Source organism: Benincasa hispida, chromosome 7 (assembly GCF_009727055.1).
Source record: "Benincasa hispida cultivar B227 chromosome 7, ASM972705v1, whole genome shotgun sequence".
Taxonomy (NCBI): Eukaryota; Viridiplantae; Streptophyta; class Magnoliopsida; order Cucurbitales; family Cucurbitaceae; genus Benincasa; species Benincasa hispida.
The window spans coordinates 35,583,508-35,608,142 of NC_052355.1; the positions used below are offsets into that span (position 1 = coordinate 35,583,508).

General features: G+C 34.8%; 1 protein-coding gene and 1 pseudogene across 2 annotated transcripts; one reads left to right on the forward strand and one right to left on the reverse strand.

Annotated features, from left to right (window-relative positions):
- Positions 1–1,764: 1,764 nt before the first annotated feature.
- LOC120081939 (protein NCA1) lies at positions 1,765–9,206 on the reverse strand. Of its 2 annotated transcripts, none has more exons than XM_039037123.1 (8): positions 9,049–9,206; positions 8,559–8,958; positions 8,235–8,469; positions 6,622–6,767; positions 6,135–6,222; positions 5,897–6,043; positions 2,273–2,422; positions 1,765–2,177 (listed from the first exon to the last, which is right to left on the reverse strand). In XM_039037123.1, exons 2-8 carry the CDS (start codon positions 8,933–8,935, stop codon positions 2,109–2,111), a joined length of 1,212 nt encoding a protein of 403 aa, XP_038893051.1. In that variant the 5' UTR covers positions 8,936–8,958; positions 9,049–9,206; the 3' UTR covers positions 1,765–2,108. The 2 variants fall into 2 exon arrangements, with proteins under 2 accessions (XP_038893051.1, XP_038893052.1); XM_039037124.1 differs by having other exon boundaries at positions 8,559–8,952; positions 9,049–9,201.
- A 13,063-nt stretch (positions 9,207–22,269) lies between these two features.
- LOC120081072 overlaps positions 22,270–24,635 on the forward strand; it is an 8,439-nt pseudogene continuing 6,073 nt past the window's right edge.

Sequence of the window (24,635 nt, forward strand, 5' to 3'; positions counted from 1 at the left end):
TTAAAAAAAACACTTTTTACTCTCTCTACTTTCCCCATCTTCTCCTTCCTCTCATCAAAGCCCACCAACCGACGACTTTATATTCTTTTCTTCTTTTCGTATCCCTCCTTTCTTTCTCCCATTCTTCTCATTCGTGTTCTTTTTAATAAAAAAAAACATAAGTGAAAGGTGTTCTGATTCAAATCTAAGGGTTTGTTTTAGATCTTTTCTTTAAAAAACAACGAAACGAAAAGAAAATTGTCTTAGATATTGAAAAACTCTTGTTTCAAATCTAATGGATAGGGGTGTTCAAAAAATCCGATGACTCGAAAAAACCGATTAACTCAACCCAACCCGTGCGATTTGGGTTATCAACTCATTTGGGTTGGATTTGGTTCAAATAAATGAAAATTTTATATGTTGGATTGGTTCATGGGTTCATCTAATATAACATAAATCAGCTCGAACCAACTCGAATTTATTATTAACTTTAAAATGTATTTTTTTATTACTTATAACACAATTATTTACACATTTATTGATTTTAATTTTATTTAATTTTGATATTTTTTTAATAATTTATTTTTCAACAACTCTTAAAAGTAGTTTCTTTGCATTTTAAAAAGAAAATTTTCATTATATAAATTGAAATTGAGTTGTTAATCTTAATTCAATATATGAAAATAATTAAATTAAATTTTTACACATTTACGTTTTACTTCTTTTTAGAACAAAATTTTAAACAAATGACCCGATTAACTTGAACTAACCCAATCCAAATATTTTATGGTTAGGTTGGATTGGATTCATTTTTTAATAAGGGTTATCTGGGTTGAAGAAATTTACAACCCGAATAATTGAGTTGGATCTAAAAAATCTTTTAACCCAATTCAATCCAATCCATGAATACCCCTACTAATGAAAACTGTCGAAGAGATGCCAGAAACATGGGAGAAAAAGAATGTTCGTAGGTAGGTTTGTTGCATTGTGAGTTTGTCACACACAGCCAGAAGTTGGCGCTATAAGAAAACACCAAATATTTTAAATAATTAGAAAAAAGATTATAGATATCATTAAATAATTTAATATAATTGGGAAAAAATATTTATTCAAATAAAAACAAGTACCACATAAAAATTAAGAATACTAACAAATACAAACCTTGGAATTTTTTTTTTTTTAAATGTAACTTTCTCAACTATTTTATTTCAGTATCTACTAATTTCATTCACAATTATTTAATTCCATGAACCCAAAAACCTATTCTTAAACGCTATTATGGATGTGGAAAGAACCTTAGCATTGGATATTTCATATTTTCCAGTATTTCATTGTGGCAAAGAATTCCCCCGAGTGTACCTCAACTCTCAAAAGTTCAAATCCTCATTTTCCGCTTTGCATATCATCAAATTTAAACAAAAAGGAAGAAAACAGCCATCTCACCACCATTTTTTGCAATTATGTAACTCAATAAAAAATTCAAATGCAAATTATTTGGTAATCATTTTATTTTTGGTTTTTTAAAATTGTCTATTTCTCACCTTTTCTTACCATGGTTTGTTTTCTTGTACACAAAATACAAAAACAAAAACAAGTTTTTAAAACCTTTTTTAGTTTTCAAAATTTGGCTTGGTTTTTGAAAAACTTGGATAAATGTAGATAAGAAAGCAATAAATTGAAAGATTGAAGGGATGTTAATAGGCTTAATTTTCAAAAACCAAAAATAAAAAATGGAATAATTGGACACCAGAAACGACAAGAATAGGAGAAACCTACTATAAACTATTAAAGTTCTAATTTATTTAATAGATTGCAGCTTAGCAAACAACTTCACTATAAAAGAGCGTGAGGAGTTTCTGCTACATTGTACAAAACCAGAGTTTGTCAGAGGGGATAAGAAAAACCATTATACACATGAGACATGACTGCCAAGCCAATTCATGCTCATAAGACGAATAAAGCGACATCGATTATGTATGCTTCTGTACCATACCCTGAAGGAAACATGATAAGAACATAGAGACGAGGTGTATTCCATGGCGATAAATTTATACCTTAACGCTCGCAATCTTCCCTGTTGCTCGGCTAAAAGGAGCTTATTTGCATATAGAAGATTGGAATGATCTCTATCAACTGGATTGAGTTGCCTTTTGTCGCTCTGCAAGTTGACCTTCAAGGAACTTCAAAACAGATTCACGCTGCGAGTCAAATATAAAAATCCCATCAAACTTTTGATTGATATGAATGAAGTATTAATAAGTGAAAGAATCGAAGCAAAGAATCTTGGTTTTACTCGCTGTTGAAGACCAGGATTCTCAGAATTCAGTGTTAATGACTCCAACAACTTAATGCCTTCTTGAAATCTATCAACTGCCATATCCTCATTTCCTAGACCACTGTCTACATCTGCCACCTTTGCGAGCGAAACAGCCACATCTAGAATCTGTAGCAAGCAATAAGAAGGTTCATAATAAATAGCTATTTTAGAAGTATAAGGTAACTCGTACAGGTGTTTCATTTAAAAGTAATTACATGTTTAGTATCTAAACTTTGAGGTTTGTATCTATTTGGTTTTTGAATTTTTCGAAGAGTCTAATAGATCCCTAGATTTTCAGTTTCGTACCTCATAAGTTCTTCACTCTCAATTTTGTGTCTAATATGTCTCTAAAACATTTGAAAATTTGATTTTAAAACTCAAAGACATGGTTGATTGATTAATAAATTTGAGTTCTATGTCAAATAGAACCAAAACTTTCAATTTTGTGTAGAGTAGATTTGTGAAGTTAGAAAATATATATATATATATCAAAGTCCAAGGTCTAAATTTGTAGTTTTGAAAGTTCAAGGACTAATTAAGCAATTTAACCTCTAAAAAAGTATATTAATGCAACGGTGAAATCCACAATCAAAGTCTTTGCAAACACCATGCATATCACCTAGGTTAAATATCCTACCTACCACACTTTTCAATCTTCTATGTAGTAGATTTTCCAAGTAAAAAAAAGAAAAGAAAAAGAAAGGAAAAAAGGGGGAGAAATCCGAAGATTAAATTTGTAATTTTGAAAGTTCTAGGACTAAAGTAATTTGACACTTTTGAAGATATATTCATACAAAGATGAATTCCACTATCAAAGTCTTTGTAAATACCATGAGTATCACCTAGGCTAGATATCCTACCACATTTTTCATAAACATCGAGATTCCCTTCTCAAACTTGTAGGCATTTCTTTCTAGAACTCACCAGCTATCGGACTCTAGGAAATTGCCAATCATATACCATATTCCCAAAGGGTCGACAACAAGTAAACATTTTAGAATACTCAACCAACTAATTATTCACATTACATGCATGTTTGAGAGTGATTTTAAATTCGTCAAAAATCACTTTTGTCATTCTTAAAATCACTCTAAAACACGCTTTTAATTACTTAAAATTAATTTAACATTAAAATTTACACTTTTAAATGAAATTTTTATTAGGGGTGTACATGAGTTGGGTTGGATTGTTGGGTTATAACTTATTTTTTATTTTTAATGAAAAATATGTAAATTTATTATACAACATGTGACAAATAACTAAAATCTCATAAAATTCAAATGTTAAATGTCAAATATCTATGATATTTATTACAAACTTCAAATAAAGCCAAATATCATAACAATTTTAAAAGAAAAATATTAAAAATTCACAAATTAATCAATACAAAGTAATCAAATTTTAAATAAAAAGGAATACACACATGTGTGTGTACATATATATATATAATTCGGGTTGGATTGGATCAACCCAAATTTTTTTTTAGCCAACCCACAACCTAACCCAACCCAATAAAAATAGAAAAATTCAACCCAACCCAACCCAACCCAAGAACAAAACTAACCCAACCCAACCCTTACATTTTGGGTTGGATAGTCCGGGTTGTTTAGGTTATCATGTTATTTGAACACCCCTAATTTTTATACCATCAAAATTAATTTTGAAGGATTAAAAAAACATGTTTTATAGTCATTTAAAAAATGACAAACATGATTTTAACATTTTAGAATCATCCCCAAACATGTCCATACATTGAGTTCATAAAAATAGCTATTAGGGGTGTTCGTGGGTCGGGTTGAGTTGAAGTACTTTTTGGACCTAACCAAATTGTTCGGGTTGTACATTTCTTCACCCCAAATAACCCTTATTGAAAAATGAACCCAACCCAATCCAACCATGAAATATTTAGGTTGGGTTGGTTCAGATTGCTCGAGTCATTTATGCAACTTTTTGTTCTAAAAATAAGTAAAATGTTAATACATAGAAATTTGATTTAATTATTTTTATATATTGAATTAAGATTAACAACTCCATTTCAATTTATATAATGCAAATTTTCTTTCCAAAGTGCTAAAAAACTATTTTTATGAGTTGTTAGAGAATAAATTATCTAAAAAGTAATGAAATTAAACAAAACAAAAATAAATATATATGTATATATAATTGTATCATAAGTAAAGAATAATATACATTTTTAAGTAAATAATAAGTTCGGGTTGGTTTAAGTTACTTCAAGGGTTCGAATTGGTTTGAGTTGTTTTAGGTGAACCCTTGAACCAACCCAACCCAAAATATTTTCATTTATTTGAACCCAACCCAACCCAAATGAATTGATAACCCAATCCAAACCACACAAGTTGGGTTGGGTTGATCGATTTTTTCGGGTCGAATTTTTTGAACACCCCTAATAGCCATTTTTATGGCAAATTCTAATCCGAGGAGAAAACCTATTGGGATTTCATTGATAACAATGAAAGATTGATTAAGTTCTTCTACCCATTCTTCGAATTTGTTTCTATAGGATTTTCCGTCTCAATTGACAACAGTCATTTGCTTGGGGGAGAACATCGTACTGATGCAAATGATGCAGGCTAACGTTCACCCTTTAAGAATCTCAAAGAAATTTTTTATTCAATATTAAACTTGTTATGAGGTCCCTAATTGAGTTTAATGCCTCCATTTATAGAGTGATCTACTAACTAAAAGCCGATAACTAAAACGGTAATCCGGTAAACTTTAATTCATAAATATTCAAACTCTCCCTACTAATCTACTACATCAAATTATAGGGTTAACAAATTAACTAACTAAAAGCCAATAACCATAACACAGAACTTCAAAATTTTCATAAATATTCCAATTAATCCTTCCAATCTGCTACATCATATTGATTTGAGTTCAACAAGTGGGAGTATAAGTACGTCAGTATTTAATGGTACCGCATGTGGAATGCAAAAGAAAGGAGACGAGTCGGTCCTTTGCACCCTTGTGCTCTGTTGCTACTCCATCCGGAAAGATTCCTTAAGTTTTTTATTTAACAGCGTTCAATCAAGATGCAATTGATGACTTTACAAATTAGTTTTTGTTCATTACAACTTCATGGTTAATTCTATTAACATACATCTACAGTGGTTGATGAATTTACCTTAATAGAACAAAGGTTGTTAACCCAAAGTCCTTCATTTCTTCCTCTTCCAGTTTCATCCACTATAATCACTGCGGGTGCTGTTAGCTTCTTCGATTTTTTCATTCATACATGATATCACTAATATCATCTTATCTGTCTTATTCCCCAGTTACTTTGTTTGCGCTAAACGCAGGTATTTTTTAGTCTTAGGTTTCTTTTCCTTCTGCTCTATTTTAAGGAAATTGAATAGGATCATTGTGATTTAGTCCAATGTATACGATTCACTATTTCAAATTGTAAATTTATTGTTCTTTTCAATTAGAGCCACAATGTGAATCAATTTTGACTTCATTGGTTTGATAGACACTGAAAAGAACCACTTAACACTAAAAGCTTCTAGAAGTGGATAAACATATAGCACATGTTATATTTTAGAGTAAAAGATTGCATATAAGAAATTAACAATCACAAACCTGAGCTGGATCATCTGGATGATGCTTGCTCGCCTCTTGGCGAACATTAAGAGACCGGAGATAATAAGATCTTGCAGCTTGGAGGTCTCCTTCATAATACTTTAGATCGCCAATTTTATTTAGTGATACAGAAAGTGTATGAGTGATCTGCAGGGAGAAACAAGGGTTACTGAGTATTACAAACACAAGCAGTTAATGAATCACAAAGTTTGACTCACAAAAGTTTCAAATAAAGAACCTCGTGAGTCTTGTCAGGCAGTTTTGAGAGAAATTCTACACTTTCTTCGAAGTGCTTGATTGCAGAACTAGCATCTCCAGCTGCTCGACTGTAAAATTGGATCAAAGAACAGAAATTTACATCAGGATTTATAGATATTGTTTTAGTAGATAAAAAGCAGCCACATAATATCTATTCGGTTAATTGCAATAGATTATTTACATCAGAATTTCATTTAATTACAAGTGTTAGTTGTTTGTTAGCATGATAACTACAGAATCTGATTGCCCCCAAAACCTATTAGTTGGCCATGGGCCCATGACTACCTACAGTTACACACCAACAAACACTCATCAATGACTAACTAAATTAAATTGCTGACAAAATAAAATGTAAGACTCTGAAAGACACATCTCATTTAAAACCTCACCTCCAAAGACAATATTGAAGGGAAGCTACATTAGAAATTGTATGTCCCATCATAAGAAACAGAAGGGAGCGAACATACCAACAATCACCAAGCGTGCCTAGAACTGCTCCAAGCTGTGAGCACAGTTCGGATGAACTGCCCATTCTTTCCAATTGATCTCGTATATCTTCAACACAGACAGTGAGTCTGGATTTTGCACTTTCAATATTCTGGGCACGAAATGCCTGCAATGAAAAGCCAGATTGTAAAAACTTTTTTTCAAAAAAACTAAAGGGATGTTTATTCTCTGTAAATGGTGTTTGAATAACAGTTTCCAAAAAGTTAGTTTTTTCTTGCTTTCTTTATGTGTTCTTACAGATGAAACTACTTATTCCATTCTTTATTATTATTTTTATTTATAAGAAACAGACAAAAGGTAGGTCTTCCTAATGATTCATCATGGAAATTAAGTGGAGAACGTTGTAATATTAGGCTTAATGTCACATTTTGATAAGGTTTTAATATCTTAAAAAACAAACCTACCAGGCCACCACACAATCATCACTTTTCTTTCAATATTGTGGTCTTGAATATTGAAGCTAATGTTAGTGTCGGTAGTGTGGAAATTGATTTTCAGCATAATAGTGGCTTCTATGCAGAAGAACAGTTCAGGATTTTGCATTAGATGACTTATCAAGGCGTGTGGTCAGCAATTTAAACAGATTTCCTCTTTTGTTCCCGAGGGGTAGACAGAAAGCTTAATTATTCTGTGCTTTTTTTTATTCCAATATAGAAAGTGTCCTGGCATACAAGAAGATTGGGGATTCAAAAGATCAAGTTACATGGATTGAGTTCTATTTTTTTTGGTTTTTTATTTTGGAAATCTTGGCTACTCTTCTGTCAGCGTTACCATGTCTGGCGTTTGAGGTGTTGTCACTGGATGCTTGAAGAGAATTAGATGTTCCTAGCTTGATTTTGTCCCGCTTTTTGCTTCGACCTTGATTAAAGTCATCCTTTTGGTTTAGCTTTTGATCTGAACTCTGAAGTTTGTAAAGGATTCTATTTAGTATGGATAGTATGGTAGATGTTCTGGTCTTTTAGCTTCTATGAAGGCCAGAGTCGTTGAGATTCATTCGTGATTCTTCTTTTATTGATGGTTTGTGTTGGACACACAGCTTTTCAATTCTAAGGCATTTGATTCCAAACTTTGAATTGGTTGTTCTAGATTTCCGATTGATTGATGTGTATTGACCTTAAGAAAAGTTGTTTTGATTTAGCTGGTCTCAACTCTAAAGGCTTCATCCTGGTGCTCTATTTCCAAATTTTTTATTGGCTTCTCTTTACAGGATATATATCATATTTGGAATGTCTCTTTGATTAAAAAGTTGTTCCATTATTTATGACTTTATTGTCACTCCCATGTGGAGTTTGAAGTAATTTTTACCTGCATAATAACAGTAACTTCTATACGTTCTTCAATCGGCATTTGCAAAGATAGTTTTGAAAACAAGTAGAAAATCGTTTTTAAAAAAAAAAAGTTCAGACAGCCCCAAAGAAAATGAAGCTCAGTCTAGCCACTGACTAGATCGGTCAAATAAAAGGATTTCAAAAGAAGGATCGAATTCATTGCCATTAAATGTTCAAACATGCATTCATATCACAAGCAAAAACGAAATAGAAAGGAAATAGGAAGAAAGAACAAGGAATATTACCCTCATGGCTTGTTGGATCAAGAAAGCGCCTCTCTCCATGGACACGTCTTCATAAATCACTACTTTACTTTCACTAACTTTCTCCTGCTCTTTGTCTGAGTTCACCTGGGGTCTCTTGATTCTGGCATGACCTTCAATGAAGCGATCGACCGTAGCTTGGAGATTGGCATCTGCTTCAATCTTCTCAATGTCAGCTCCACACAGGGGACAGTCATTAAAACGCGAAATACACGCTCTAGTTCAATTCAAGAAGAAACAAACAAATAAATTACCGAAAGGATCTCAAAAAGAAAAACAATACGAAGATAAGAAACAATTAATTACTTGCAGAAAATGTGAGAACAGGGGACACATCTGCTGCATTCAAAGAGAAGTGCCTGACAAATCATACAGCTCAGAGGGCCAATCTTGAAAGTTTGAGAATCATATCCAAATGGACACTTGCCACCGGTTCCAGCAGCATCAGCAACATCTTTCTCCGCTCCATTACTCTCCGCCTCAGCCTGAATCTTCCTCAATGAAGCATCATCCGAACGAACGGATTTCGAAAACGGACAAGCAGCCTCCGATTGCGGCTTTCTTGAAGAAGCATCATCAGAACGGCCGGATTTCGCAAAAGGACAAGCAGATTCCCCCTGGTGCTTCCGCGAAGAAGCGTCGTCGGGACGAGCAGATTTCACGAAAGGATGAACAGGAGTCATCTCGATTCTGAACCGATCTGCCTCTAAAACAACTCAAATTCAGAGCTTATTTTTTCTATGTAAGAAATTTGAAAGAACTCAACCGAATCGTAACACAAAGAGGAAGATGAAACCTGAAAATCAATGCCCTAAGAGAAGCTCGTACGAATTGAGAAGCCCCAAAACTCTGAAGATTTCTGTATACAATGTCGCTTTCCGATTCGCGTCGGGTTCCCGACCACCAGTCTCCTCAAAATATCCACAAAATCTCACAAAATGTGTAAAATGATTAAATTTAAGATTGACCCGTGACTGTTAGAAAAATGTAAATTTTCTGTTTGTGTTAACTCTACCGGACCTTTGGCCAAGGAGTAGGGTATTCTAATCCTAGGTTCGAACTTGGGTTATAAGAATTTATGTCGAAGTTGGGTTATAATAATTTATGTCTTTGGTATAGATTATATCAAAAGACATAAATTGATTTTCATAAATATTAACATATGACAAATGAGAGTTTTAAAATAATATTAACTGTAGCTAATTGGAGAATACAAAATAGTATTTACCGTAGCAATAAGTGATTATTGTAATGTTAGGATAATCCTTACCCCAAACACCTCATAAATATTGATTAATATCAGTTCTTTTCTTTGGACCTTTTGCTCATATATTCGGGTTGTTTTTAAATATAGAAAAATGAACAAAAATATTTATAACTAATAGCAAAATATCACAGTCTATCTGCGATAAATAGCGATAAACTATTATCTGTGTCTATCACGGATAAACTGTGATATTTTTCTATTAGTTGTAAATATTTTCAGCAGTTTTTTCATTTAAAATAATTTTCCTTGGGAAAATTGTCAAAAATAACACAAAACTTATGTAATGTAATTTACTTCTTTTCTTCTAAACATTTTTTTTTGGGCAAAATGCACTTTTAGTCCTTGTAGTTTGAAGATGACATCTATTTAGTTCATGGAGTTTCAAAACGAACATTTTACTCCTCCAAGTTTGAGAAATGGTTCTAAATGATCCTGGATTAAAGTAACGTCTCCAGTCGGGGACGAGATGGGGATAGGGAGAGTATCCCCACCCGTCCCCGACCCCCGACCCCGCCCTGTTTAGTTTTTTAATATATTTATTTATACATTTATATATTTAATTTTTTTTATATTCAACCAATATGTGAGATTAATAGAATAAGTATAATTTTTTTAATATTTTTTTTATTCAAGTAGTATTTGCCAATATTTCAGGGATGGGTTCCCATGGGACTTGATTCCCAGGGAATCCCCATCCCCATCCCTGACTTCAATTTGCAGGGATGAGGATTAATTTCCTTCGTGGGAATGAGGATGAGGGATGTGTATGAACTGTGAAATTTTGTAGCGGAAGTGGGAATCGATCAGTAAAACCAAGGGACACCACCACAAGAATTACCTTTGTATTCTCTTGGGATCAGAATTTCTCAAGAGGTGTGGGCTCTAAGATTTTGTAAGAGAGGGAGAGATTTTGAGAGAGATGAATTAGTGTGATCTCCTTTTGAAAATTATAGATAGTTTTCTTTTCTCACTATGGATATTTCGTGAAGAAGAATGAGAGCCTCTCAAACTAAACCACTTCACCACCATCTGATGAGAGAATTAAGGGGAAGAAAGTTATTTCCCTCCATTTAAATTTAAATTTAAATAGCAATTATATATATATAACTATATCTTGTATCATATATAAATTATAACCTATAGTTTTTATATTGTATCAAACACAATATATCCTATAGTTTTAATTCTCTCAATAATTTGTGATATTTAATATAAATCACATTTATACTAAATTTAATTATATGAATCTCATCTATATAATTAATATTTGAATCACATTCAAATTTAGTTCCTCTCTAAATAAATTTTATACTATAATGTATCAAATACATTATATTAATCATATCGTTTATAAATAATTTAAATTAATTATATCACATATAATTAATTCTCTCAATTATTTTGAACAATTCAAATTAATCCAAAATCAATTCTCAATAAATCCCTTTGAACTACAAAGGAGACCTTATGGACTTGTAGATTGAAGCTCTAATGGTATTTGAATTATTAATTAAACTCCTTTGTTAAATTATTCAACATTCATTAATTGTCGGTCACTCCACTAAAAGACCAATAGTTGCACTCTTCGCATTACAGATATATTTCTGTGTCCATTGGATATAACCAGTTAACAGAGTGATGACCCTTCACAAATTGCTCGTAAGTACAACTGGGTCAAAATTACCATTTTGTTTCTGTAGTTACATCTAACTCCTTAAGTACCACTGATCCCTCTAATGAACAATAAGTCATAGTCCAACTATGACCAAACCCCTCTTGGGCCAAGAGAGGGTGTGGCTCACACTTTCGAGCCCCGAAATCAACCCTTAAGGGAACAATTTATCTACTTTCCCTGGCATTAGGGAATGAGTGAATTCCTTCTTGTGTAGCTGTGTTTCCAACTCCCCAATCAGAAGAATCTCCAAAATGGTAGGGTTATTGAGTCGGCGATCTGACTACTCTCATCCATAAAATCAAATGACTGCCTTCATATGTAGGAGTTCACAACTCACTCAGGATTCAAGTCATGTCACCTATGGTCATCTTGGTAAAATGTAAGTCTCTATTATTAACGGTGCTATATAATGAGACTAGTCATTTCATGGTCCGGTCTTATACAAACTCCTTTGTATAGAACACCCACGCTCATATATCTCTACATGAATGATCAGGGTCATATCATTTGTAACACTTTACAACAATTGTAACTTCTACAAAGCGGGATGTCTTCGTAGTGTCACTAAGATAAGATACCCAACCTTATCCATCTACTACATATCATTTATGTTATCACTTAAACATGATCCACTTGTATGTCTTTATATACATATTTAAATTACAGAAAACAACCTTGGATGTTAGTTTATTGGTTTGTGGGTTAATGCTACTAAATGTCGAATAAAACAACTCATATTTTATTAAATAAATAAGATGTTTGTCCATTACAATTACAAACTACAAGACCCACGAGATTTAGGGCATCAACCCCAACAATCTCCCACTTGTCCTAAAGTTAGTGGGGTGTACAATATAAAAGTACACATAAAACAATAAACTAGGGCATAATATGCGCCCAGTACAAAATCTCCCACTTGTCCTAGACTAGATGTGGTCTATCCCATAGATTCATACTCTGCATGTGATCCTCAAACACCTTAGCCGTGAGGGCTTTTGTAAATGGATCAGTAACGTTGTGCTCCAAAGCTATCTGTGTGATGATCATATCCCTTTAATGCACAATCTCTTGGATGAGATGATACTTCCGCTCTATGTGCTTCTCGCGCTTGTGACTCCTAGGCTCTCGAGAATTAGCCACAACACCACTATTATCACAATAAAGTGCCAACAATATCTGTAACCACTTTCAGATCAGTCAGGAATTTTCTGAGCCACACAGCTTCCTTGGCAGTTTCACAAGTCCCTACGTATTCAGCCTACATAGTGGAGTCAGCAATGCACCTCTGTTTGATGCTCCTTTAGACTATCCGTTAAGAGTGAACATTGATCCTGATGTGGATTTCCTAGAACCCTTATCAGTTTGAAAATCATAGTTCGTGTATCCTGTAAGGATCAAATCCTTAGAATCATACACGAGCATGTAGTCCGTCATTATTTGTAGATACTTAAGGATATTCTTAACAGCGGTCCAGTGAACAAATCCTAGATTAGATTGATATCTACTGACTATTCCCATTGCATAATAGGTGTCAAGTCTAGTACATAACATCACATACATCAGGCTACCAACAACCGATGCATAGAGGACCCGTCTCATTTTTTCAACTTCTTGAGGTGTCTTAGGACACTGTTCCTTAAACAATATAACTTCATGCCTGAAAGGGAGTAAACCTCTCTTGGAGTTCTACATAAAAAACTTGACAAGCATCTTGTCAATGTACAATGTCTGAGACATGGCTAGCATTTTGTTCTTTTGATCTCTAAAGATCTGAATGCCTAAAACAAATTATTCTTCTCCCAAATCTTTCATTTGAAATTGGGTCGCTAGCCAATTCTTAAATTCAGTCAGTAGACTTACATCATTCTCAATGAGTAGGATATTGTCTACATACAACACTCGAAAAGCTATTGAACTATTGATGATTCTCTTGTATACACAAGACTCATCAACATTTTGGTCAAAGTCATAAGATTTAATTGCAGTATCAAATTATATTCCAAGATCAATAAGCTTGCTTCAATCTATAAATGGACCGATTAAGCTTGTAAACCTCTTGCTCTTGACCTTGGGTTATGAATCCCTCAAGTTGCTCTATATAAATGGTCTCCTCAAGATTGCCATTCAGAAAAGCAGTTTTTACATCCATTTGCCAAATCTCATAGTCATAATATGAGGCAATGGACATGAGGATCCGAATAGACTTCAACATGACAACAGGTGAGAAAGTCTCCTCATAGCTGACTCCTTCAACTTGGGTATAACCTTTTGCCACAAGTCTGGCCTTGAAGGTTTGCACCTTCCCATCAGCACCCCGTTTTCTCTTGTAGATCCACTTGCAACCTATAGGTTTAACCTATCAAGTTGATCTACAAGATCCCAAACCAAATATTGGAGTCTAGACTCCATTTTGAGATCCATAACTTTGATCCACTCGTCTTTGTCAACATCCTCCATTGCCTTCTTCCTCAACATCTCCATCAACTATGATAGCTAGGGTTTTTGTTAAACCTATATAACGAACAGACGGGTTTGCAACTCTCCCTCTACGTCGAGGCTCCCTCAACACTTGAGGTGGATTTGACCTACTAGATGATTCAACTTCAACAACTCTTGTTGAGGTATTGGGTTCTTCAACAACCCTTGTTGAAGTTTTGTTGGAAAGTTCATTCAACATAATCTTACTGTAGGGTTTATGCTCTCTTATGTGGTCCTCTTCTAAAAAGGTAGTGTTTGTCGACAAAAATACCTTATTATTCTTAGGATCGTAAAAGTAACCACCTCTCATTCCTTTAGGGTAACCTACAAAAAGGCACAATTTTGAACGATGTTCCAATTTCTTAGGATTTGCCTCAAGCACATGTTCTGAGGAACCTCATATCCTGAAATGACGTAAACTACTTTTACGATCATTCCATAATTCTAAAGGTATTCCAGTAACACTTTTGGATGGAACATAGTTGAAAATGTAAGCTGCAGTCTATACTGAATAACCCCAAAACAAGTCCGGTAAGGAAGCATAACTCATCATAGACTGAACCATGTCAAATAGGTTCCGATTTCTTCTTTCTGATATACCATTATGCTAAGGTGTACCAGGTGCTGAGAGCTGGGTTGCAATTCCATGTTCTATAAAAATATTTTTGGACTTTTAGATCCAAATACTCTCCACCTCGATCAGATCAAAATGTTTTAATGGTTTTATTTAATGAATTTTCAACTTCAGCCTTGTACTCCTTGAACTTTTCAAGGACTTCAGACTTATGTTGCATTAAATAAACATATTCATATCTAGAATAATCATCATTAAAAGTGATGAAATATTCAAACCTTTCTTTTGCCTTAACATTCATCGGATCACAAATGTCTGAATGAACAAGTTCTATGGGTTCTTCGACCCTGTGACCTTTTCTAGTAAAAGATATTTTAGTCATTTTGCCTTCATGACATGACTCACACACAGGTAAAGAACTTTTTTCTAACTCGTTTAGAAGTCCATTCTCGACCAGCCTCTTAATCCTATTGAGATTTATGTGTCCTAATCTTAGGTGTTGTTGGTAGAAAAAAAAAATTTATTATTATTAGGGACGGATGGGGTTGTACATGCAATCATGCGTTAGACATGGCTTATGCGTTTGCACCCATGCGTCTGAGGTCATGTGTCGGAATGAAGATGCGTTAATCTAGTATGCAATGACCACGCGTTCTTATCACAAGTTTTCTTACGCTCGCGCCAAGTATAACGCGAACGCAAGTTTCTCGGGTAATCCGAGGTCGAACACAAGGACTTGTCACTCAATAATGCTTGTGAAGCAATGCGTTTGAGGCGATGAATAAAAATAAAAAGAAGTTTAAAGGATTTACACACTATTCCTACTCCTAACTAAATAGATTGAGCAATAGAAGACTTGAGATGATAATAGGTAGATACATAACAACCATTAACGCATAGTAATGTTTATTATCTTAAATCGCCCGAGTAATCCCAGCTCATTGCACTAACGCATCACACACCTCTCGGTGGTTAGCCGCATGACTATATCTCTATAGTGCATGGTTGCATCGAGCATAAGATTGTGCCTATCTCTAGGAACAATGCGAACTTTGCTTTAGTGCATTCCATCTCTTACCTTCTCAGGCAGTTAGACGCGGCTATTTAACTTATAGACAAGCGATGTAACATCCCATAAACAAGCGTTGCTATAACCTTTCACCAAACAAAGAGGATTAACTCACTATACTCGCACAACGCACACCTCTTGGTGGGCTGCTACATGCGTCCTATCTCTAGGCTACACGATTAAGCATGCGATCGCCTTTGATAAATAAAGGTTGAAGATAAACAATGATAGAGATAAAGATGATGAAGAAGATGGCAATGAAGGAATCAAGATTTGCATTGATCACAAAATGTCTTAATATCTTAAGCTAAAATGTAATACAATACAGAGATTAGAAAAGAAATGAAGGGCTCTGCGTCAAGGCTGTCGGTGGTGCCATGGATGAATGGTGGAGATGTCTCTCTCGAGCTTTATCTCCGACGAAAGCTCTGGTCGTCACTTGGTCTGGTTTGTGGAGATGAAGACTTCTCACTGAAAATCTCGTTCAAGCTCTCATCTGTGATCACAAACCTCTGCCTTGAGGTAGAAGTTCAGATATCTTAAAATGAAGGTCTAAAGGCTATTTATAGAGTTTAAACATCGATAGCTATCATGATTGCGTTATGGCTCACTGATTTTTTTGTCGTGGTATGGGGCAATGTCACATCATCTTATCTTATTGATACTCCCAAGGAATGGGTCCGAGCTTGATTCAGCTGAAGCATCAACGCGTTCTACCTATCTTGCGATCGTCCTTCTATTATGGTTGTCACTCCGTGGATGCAATTCCCAATTGATCGTCGCATTCGCTTGATCACCGCAACTTTCGTGCAATGGATGCATTCGATCACTACAACTTTCATGCGGATGGATGCATGTGATCCAACTTTTAGCACATGCGTTTGTCTTTGCAATCGCTTAGCTTCAGCGCATGCATTTGATTCATGCGATAGCTACAAAAATAGACACTTTGGCATGGAGTAACGCATAATATTGGGGTCAGTGAGGATTTAGGTGCTAATCGATGCAAAACTCAATTTTTCGCAAATTCTAAGTATTATTACCGCATCTTCTACTTATTAGCTCTCATGATTCTAAATAAAAGGCTTATAATATCTGGCATTTCTGCTAGTTATCAGATGCCAAAGATGAATGGTAGAATCGAAAGCCTACGTCGTTAATAAGCCTCGGGTCTGGTCAAAAGAAAATTTATAATATCACCGAACTACTTCTATCACTACTAAAATGTAGCAACAGTGGTAAGTATGTGGTCGAACCATAGAGAAGCGAGGAATTAATTTCTTTTTGTGTTAAATTTGACTGCGGGAAAAACAGTAAAAATGGGGTTTTGATTTTGATTTATAAAGATGCAAGAAAAGTAAATTGCAAGGGATATATGGAATAGTAAAGGACTCGTTTAGTTCTTAGATCAAGTGTTCATTCGATGTAAATTAAGTCATTGTTATATGCCAAATAACTAATATTCGAATTATGCATGCATAGCTATTTAATTTGGTAAGAACTAATCAATCTCTACAAAGGTCAAAAATCAATTAGTACAAACCAAACTGAGCGTCCTAATCCATAGTTGAGGCTGGAAAGACCGTGCCCTAACTAGCCTACATGCTCCTAGATACAATTAGGTCCTTAGCGGCCATAAAGAACTAGAAACACATGCATGAAAATCAAGGATTCAGCTATTTTGATTAAGTGTCAGGAAAGCCATATTCAAATAATCAAAGTTTTCTTTAATTCTAAATTAAATGTACGATGCAAAGATTCAAGATTAGCCTATAAACTTAAACATACTCATCTAATTTGTGCTACATGGGTAAATTCAAAGCATGGACAATTATAAGGATGCGTGTGAGCCTGAACTTAACTAGCAAAGACATGCAATCGTGATAGGGTTGTCAGTCCAACACACAAGATCAAGTCTAATTCATGCGAGATTAAAGAAAAACACAATTCTTAATTGAAGCACACAATTGAACACATAACTCATTAAATTACAAAGAACACTTAGTCCACGAACTAATCGAAAATTACCTCATTGATTCATAGACAAAGCAATGGGGTACAATCCGATACAAAACCATAATCCGGAAAAATAAATCTGACCTATGATACTAAATACATAGAAGAAAAAGAGAAAATCAAGGCCTCTCCTCGGCCTCCATGAAGAGTTCCACGTTTTTTTAGGGCATTTTTCTATACAATTCAGCATATATTTGACCTAGCAAACGGAGATATTTATAGAAAAATTCAGGGCAATGTCATAGCGTTGCAATGCTACGCTGTTGTCTTACAGCGTTGCACGACGTTGTGACGTTGATGTTGGGGGTATTTTGGTCTTTTAATGTCCCTTGAAGCTTGGATACTTCAAATCTATTCCAAACCGCTTCAAATTAGTCCCGATCAGCTTCAAATCCCTGATTCTACCTCTTGATTGCTCGGTACCTACAAAATGGAGAAATAAACACATAAAATCCATTAACGAGCTCGAATTAAGCTAGGAAGAATAGCTCTTTTTGAAAGCTATCAATGAGCATTTTCCTTGGGAGAAATTTTAAGTTTTTTATTCTAAGTTACCAGAGTTTTAAATAGTTCAATATTTAGGAGGGCTTTAGTTGCTAATGGTTTTAGCACATAAAGATTATCTTCCAGCTTAACAAAACAAAGTTCTATACTATTCTTATAAATAAATGATTTATTCATAGAAAAATGTACATAATATTTTTTTTCAATCAAACACTTTACATCAATTAAGTTGCTCTTTAACCAGGAATAAAAAATACATTTTCTAATAAAATATATCTATTCTATAAAGTAAGCTGGAGTCCTCCTATTCCCACAGTTGAGACGACGTGCCCAGTTCTAACAAGCATCCCCATCTCCCCAGCCTCCAGTTGCTACTAGGAACTAATTCCTTGAAATGAAGAATAAATATGATTAATGGCGCCTGAATCTATTATCCAAGCTGAATCATCATTCTCCACTAAACAAGTCTCTAAAACAAGTAAATCATATTTACCTTGCTTGGCCTTCTTCTTTTCTGCCAAGTATTTGGAACAATTCCTCTTCCAGTGTCCCTTATGGTTACAATGAAAACAGATTAATTTTGCAGCCTTGGCCTTCTTTCCCTTTTGGACAGCAATTGGTGGGTTAGCTTTCCCCTTTCCACCTTTCTTCTTCTTCCACTTTTTGGTGCCGAAAAAAGAAGACACAGACTTAGTTTCAGAGGTCGAACCTCTGTAGAACTTCTTAGAGGATGAAGCAACATTTGTCTCACCCTTCTGTTCCTTGGATTTCATCAAGGAGTGGAATGTCCGTAGCTTATTGAGCAAAGTGGGTAGGTTTGAAGGAACTCGTATTGAAGAGATCCTTGAGCAGAAGCAGATTATCCAAATTCCATTAATTATTGAAAACATAATTTACAATATACATATGATAGATATGCATTTACAATAAACTACAACATACTTTTTACAAGAAAAAAGGTTCAAGATACATTATCCTTGAAGAACCTTTCTTCGTGAAACTCCCTCGAACAGTCACGAGCCTCCAACAGAAACAACAACTCTACATGGACACTACCACAAAGAGCCTTTGGTATTCTTGGGTGAGAACCCAAGAGTGGTGGGCTCCGACTATTTTGGTTAGGAGGGAAAGTTTGAGTGTAGAGGAAGAAGATTGAGAAATACACAGAACTTTTCTGCAACTCTCAATCGTTTAGCAATCTAAAAAATGTTAGCCATAGAGGAAGAAGAGAAAACCAATTTTCTTTCATTCATCTTGCCACAAAATCATAACCACCCACTAAGGTTGTTGGAGAGAAAAGAGGGAAGTTATTATTCAAATAATAATAAATTAATATAAATAAATATGATAACTAACTTATCATATTATATTTATATTAAATTATATGTTATATCAAATATAACACATAACCTATAGTTTTAATATTGTATCACATACAATATAAACTATAGTTTCTTTTCTCTATTTTATGGTATTTAATATAAATTATATTTATATTAAATTTAACAACTATGAATCACATTCATAGAAAATATATTTGAATCTCATGCAAATATTTATTTCCTCCAATTAGACTATAATGTATCAAATACATTATGATAATTATATCATATAAACCTGAAACAATTTAATTATATCATATATAATTAAATCTCTCTTATTAATTTGAACAATTCAAATTGACCCAAAAACTGATTCTCAAATAGATCCTTTTGAGCTATCAAGGGGACCTTATGGACCTGTAACTTGAAGTTCCAACGATACATGAATAATTAATTAAATTTTTTAATTACATTATTCACCATCCGTTAATCGTCGGACACTCCACTAGAGACTGACAGTTGCACTCTTTGCACTACAGATATATTTCTGTGTCCATTGGATATAACCAATCAACAGTACAATAACCCTTCACAAATTGTTCGTAAGTACAACTAGACCAAATTACCGTTTTGCCCCTATAATTACATCTAACTTCTTAAGTATCACTGGCCCCTCTAATGAACAGTATATCATAGTCCTACTATGACTAAACCTCTCTTATCCATATACTACAAACCATTTAGGTTATCACTTAAATATGATCCATCTGTATGTCTCCACATACATGTTTAAGTTACAATGATAACCTTGGATGTTAGTTTATTGGTTTGTAGTTAATGCAACTAAAATATCACATATTTTATAGACAAAGTGAATAACATATAATATATTGTTAATCACTAAAGAATTTGTTCATGCAATGTTTACAAACTATAGCACCCTACGAGATTTAGGGCATCAACCCCAACAAGGTTGTAGTCAATCTTGTTCATAATAACATTGCTACGAAACTGCAGGAAACTTTCAGGTAAAGATTCCAGTATGAAGCTAACCCGATTGGCTTCATCGATGATAGATCCATTCATCTTCGCCACGTTGAAGTGGACGATAATGTTAGAGAATATGTTCTCTAATAGATGCCCCTTCTTGCATATGGACATTGAAGATGTTTTTCAGAGTGTCATGCCTGAGTTGTACAGACGATGTCTCTTATACACATCTAGATGTGTATAAGAGACAGAGCGTCGTGTTTGAGTTGTACAGACGATTGTTCGAACATCCCCCGTAGGGACTCCATGATCTCATGGACAATGATCATGGGCTCATGCTTCTTGACCAAGACCTCAGAAAGGCTTGCCAAGATGTACACTCAAACCTTTTCATTTTCCTATATCTAATTCTCCATGCCTCCCGAATGTTTCGAGGAGCATTTTGAGCAGGAATGGGAGAACAATCCTCCATAAGGACAAATATCAGGTCATCAATGATTAAAATCGTGTTGATTGTGTTTTTCCATGTAGTGTAATTTTCATCGGTAAGTTTGTCGGCAGCGAGTGAATTTAGTGTTGCGGAAATCATTATGAAGTTTGCTGAAACATACAATTTATTTATATTAGTATTTAAAAATTACCCATTTGAAAAACTAATCAAATTTAGCAAAATAATTTAATACACCCTATGTGACATTTATTTTGCAATGATGTTTCAGTGAGGCAGGGTAAAAACCACCGTAAGGTGATCAGGCACCCCTTCACTAAAATGAGACCATCTCAACCATACAAAACAACTCATTGTTACTGTAAATATTAATCACCATTGTTCGATCCTGTTAACATGCTTAACATTTTCTTGTAAGTGTAACTCCTTATTTTAGATTCTAGAGTTTCGCCCCAATGAGCCAACCGTAGGGAAAAAGCGATTGGGGCAAAAACTTAAGAAGAACGCCCAAAATTCTAGAGTTTCGCCCCAATGACAGGACAAATGCCAACAGGGAAAGCCTACCAACCATAAGAAGAACACTCAAGATAGTGAGTGATAAGTTCAAGTGTTTCCCAACTGCTTTGATGAACGCATTATTTCCCTTAAGCTAGTTTGACATTTGTTTTTGTTTCTAGTATAAAGAGAAAAGTTTCCAAGCAAACTAGTTTTAAAACTTCTCTTTAACGTATGCTTAAGTACAATGATGATTCTATGAAAGCATGACTTAAGTCTTTTCATTCTTATGTTTTATGAGGCATGCGTTGAACATCTCTTTATATTATGTTAGATTACTTATATTTCAAGCATGTTCTTATTTCAAGAATAAGTTTTATGATGATTTTATGATAAACCCGATACTGAAGGACTTTGAGAAGGTAACCGAACCCTAGTACCTAAGGTATGATGGTACTCATTTATTACCACGTGCACATAGGTAGAGTTGACGTTGGTTGTGTTGAGATTACTCCACACCAACTAAGGATTGACGTGGAGGGATTGGACAAAAGGGTTCTCTCTCAACTAAGGATTATGATGTTTAATGATTTTCAGTAGTTTTATATTTAAAAGTTTTAAGTTATAAGTTTGCTTGACTTTTCAATACATGTGTTTTCAAATAGTCACTCACTGGGCTAGTAGCTCATGCTTTTCAAATGTTTTCCTTTTCCCCAGGTAGTGGTCAACTCCCTAAAGGATAGCTGTGCTGCTGCTCTGCCACTCAAAGACAGAAGAGAAGTTCTAGGTGTTTACCTTTGTTAAGTCTATTTAATATCATGTATATGGTTAGGGACTAGTAAGGAAGTGTTGGGACCCACTAAGTTTTGTGTTGTAAATACATTATGCATGCCTGTGTGTTGAACCCTTGATGTTCTCAACTTAATATGGAAATAATATTGGGGTATGTTATATGTTGTGTTTGTATGGCAAAGGTTATTTAAGCAGGTCATAACAGTCTGGATGTGTAGTGGATGCCATAAGAGGGTTGATAATTGCTACCATCACAGTCTCTTCTAGATTAAAAGAGTAATCTATGAGGGGGTATGACAATAATAATCAATCAAACATTGAAATTGCTTAACAAAAAATATGTGAGATAAACGATCGTATACCATGATGTGTACGATCATATATACAATGGTATACGATCTTGTATGTTGTGGTACAGATCGTGTATACAATGGTATACGTTCTTGTATGCTGTACATGATCGTGTATGTCGTGGTATAAGATCGTATATGCTATGGTATACAATCGTGTATATTGTGGTACACGATCATATACCTAATGATATACGATCGAAAATACAACGATACAAGATTGCATATATAATGGTACACGATCAGAAAAATGATAGTGAACAAACTTCTAAAACTTTCGGTTAACACTTACAATATTTGTTTCTATTCAAAGAATGCTTGTTATAGACCCAAAAATAAATTGATTGGAGTTGAAAGCGATTCGTGTTTGATTGAAAGTGATAGAGTAATGGAGAAGATGATAGTGTTTGAGTGAAATTGAAGAGGTGAAAATAATGTGCGTTTACTTGTCTCATGGCTAAGATCTAATAGCATTGAATTCTAATGTACAATGTTGGTTAAGAATAAATGGTTGCATTAAATTGTAAACGATCGGTAGTTGGAAGAGAAGATCAAAGGATGAAGAAGAGTATGAGAAACATTTAAAATCGGGGCTACAAATGACATTTCATATGTGGAAAAGATAATGAGCACAAAGTTCTCTTTAAAAAGAGATTATCCATGGAAAAGTTTTTACTATTTGGGTTATTTTATGAAACTTTCCGTCGCAGCTGGTAGTTCCTATCTCCTATCTTCCACCCATCGCCATTGCCAAAGCTCACAATCAAACTCCATTGCAATCAAGCTCCATTACCATCTCCTCATCTCATCTTCCATTTCACACTCTGTCAAAACGAACCCACATTCCCTCTCATGTTTACAGGCACCCAGCCGCTGTTCTTCTCGAGCTCTGCACTTCCATGAAAGAACTCCACCAAATCTTCCCTCTGGTCATCAAAAATGGCCTCTACAATGAGCACCTTTTTCAAACCAAGCTTGTCAGTTTATTCTCCAAGTATGGCAGCATCTGAGGCCGCTCGTGTTTCCGAGCCGATTGAGGACAAGCTTGATGCTCTTTACCACACAATGTTAAAAGGGTATGCGAAGAATTCGTCGATGGAAACTGCTTTTGGTTTTCTTTGTCGAATGAGGTACGATGATGTTAAGCCTATTGTGTATTACTTATTTATTGAAGGTTTTTGGCGATAACGAAGATTTAAAGAAAGGAAAGGAGATTCATGGGCAGCTGATTACGGATTCGTTTGGGGCTAATCTGTTTGCAATGACTGGTGTTGTGAATATGTACGTTAAGTGTAGGCAGATTGATGATGTGTACAAGATGTTCGACAGAATGCCCGAGAGAGATTTGGTGTTTTGGAATACGATTATAGATGGGTTTTCTCAAAATGGGTTTGCAAAAAAAGCATTGGAACTGGTTTTGAGGATGCAAGATGAAGGCGAAAGACCTAATTCGATTACATTCGTTATTGTTTTACCTGTTGTTGCTGATGTTGGAATGTTAATAGTGAGAAAGTTTATTCATGGATATGCCATTAAAGTTGGGTTGCAAAGCTTGTTAATATTTCAACTACTCTAGTTGGTAGTACTCAAAATGTTGGTTAGGGGAGACAACTAGATTGATTTTTGATGGAATGAATCAGAAGACCTTTGTGTCATGGAATTCATGGATGGATATGTGCAAAGTGGTGAACCAGAAATGGCTATTGCTGTTTTTGAGAAGATGTTGGAGGAAGGGATAGAACCAACCAAATGATATTACATTTGTATGTGTCATCTCTACCTGCAGTCACTCAGGTCTGGTGGACGAAGGACTTCGTTATTTCAACAACATGAAACAAGACTATGGATTAGAGGCCTTCAATGGATCAGTGCTATGGTCAATCTTCTTGGTCGAGCTGGCAGGATAAAAAAAGCTTGGGATTTTATTGAAAACATGCCTATTAGTCTAGGGATTACGATATATGGCGCCATGTTGGGTGCTTGTAAAATTCACAAAAATATTGAGTTGGGAGAAAAAGCAGCTAACAAACTGTTTGAGTTGAACCTTGATGAGAGTGGCTACCATGTCTTGCTTGCAAATATTTATGCTTTTGCTTCAAAATGGGGCAAGGTAGCTGAAGTAAGAAAAACAATGAAGAAAGGGCTTCCTTCTATTTAGGGAGCACAATTCATCCACAATATCCAAGAGAATATATGTCTTTTTTCAAGAACTTGAGGATGAAATCAAGGCAACTGGCTATGTGCCCGACACTAACTCGATTCACAATGTAGAAGACGATGTGCAGAGTGTCACAATCGCTCTTTCGAGAGCTTCTCTTAGCGATTGTGCGACACTTGTTCCCGCTCACGAACAAGTCAGCCAATTCGAATACGGACTGCCAGTGGCACACCGAGTGCCTCTCG

Coding starts and splice junctions, on each gene's coding strand:
- LOC120081939 (XM_039037123.1), bottom strand. CDS start 8,935: ATGACTCCTGTTCATCCTTTCGTGAAATCTGCTCGTCCCGACGACGCT. Junction 8,470..8,558: donor TGTTCTCACATTTTCTGCAA/GTAATTAATTGT, acceptor GAATTGAACTAG/AGCGTGTATTTCGCGTTTTA. Junction 6,044..6,134: donor TGCCTGACAAGACTCACGAG/GTTCTTTATTTG, acceptor TTCTCCCTGCAG/ATCACTCATACACTTTCTGT.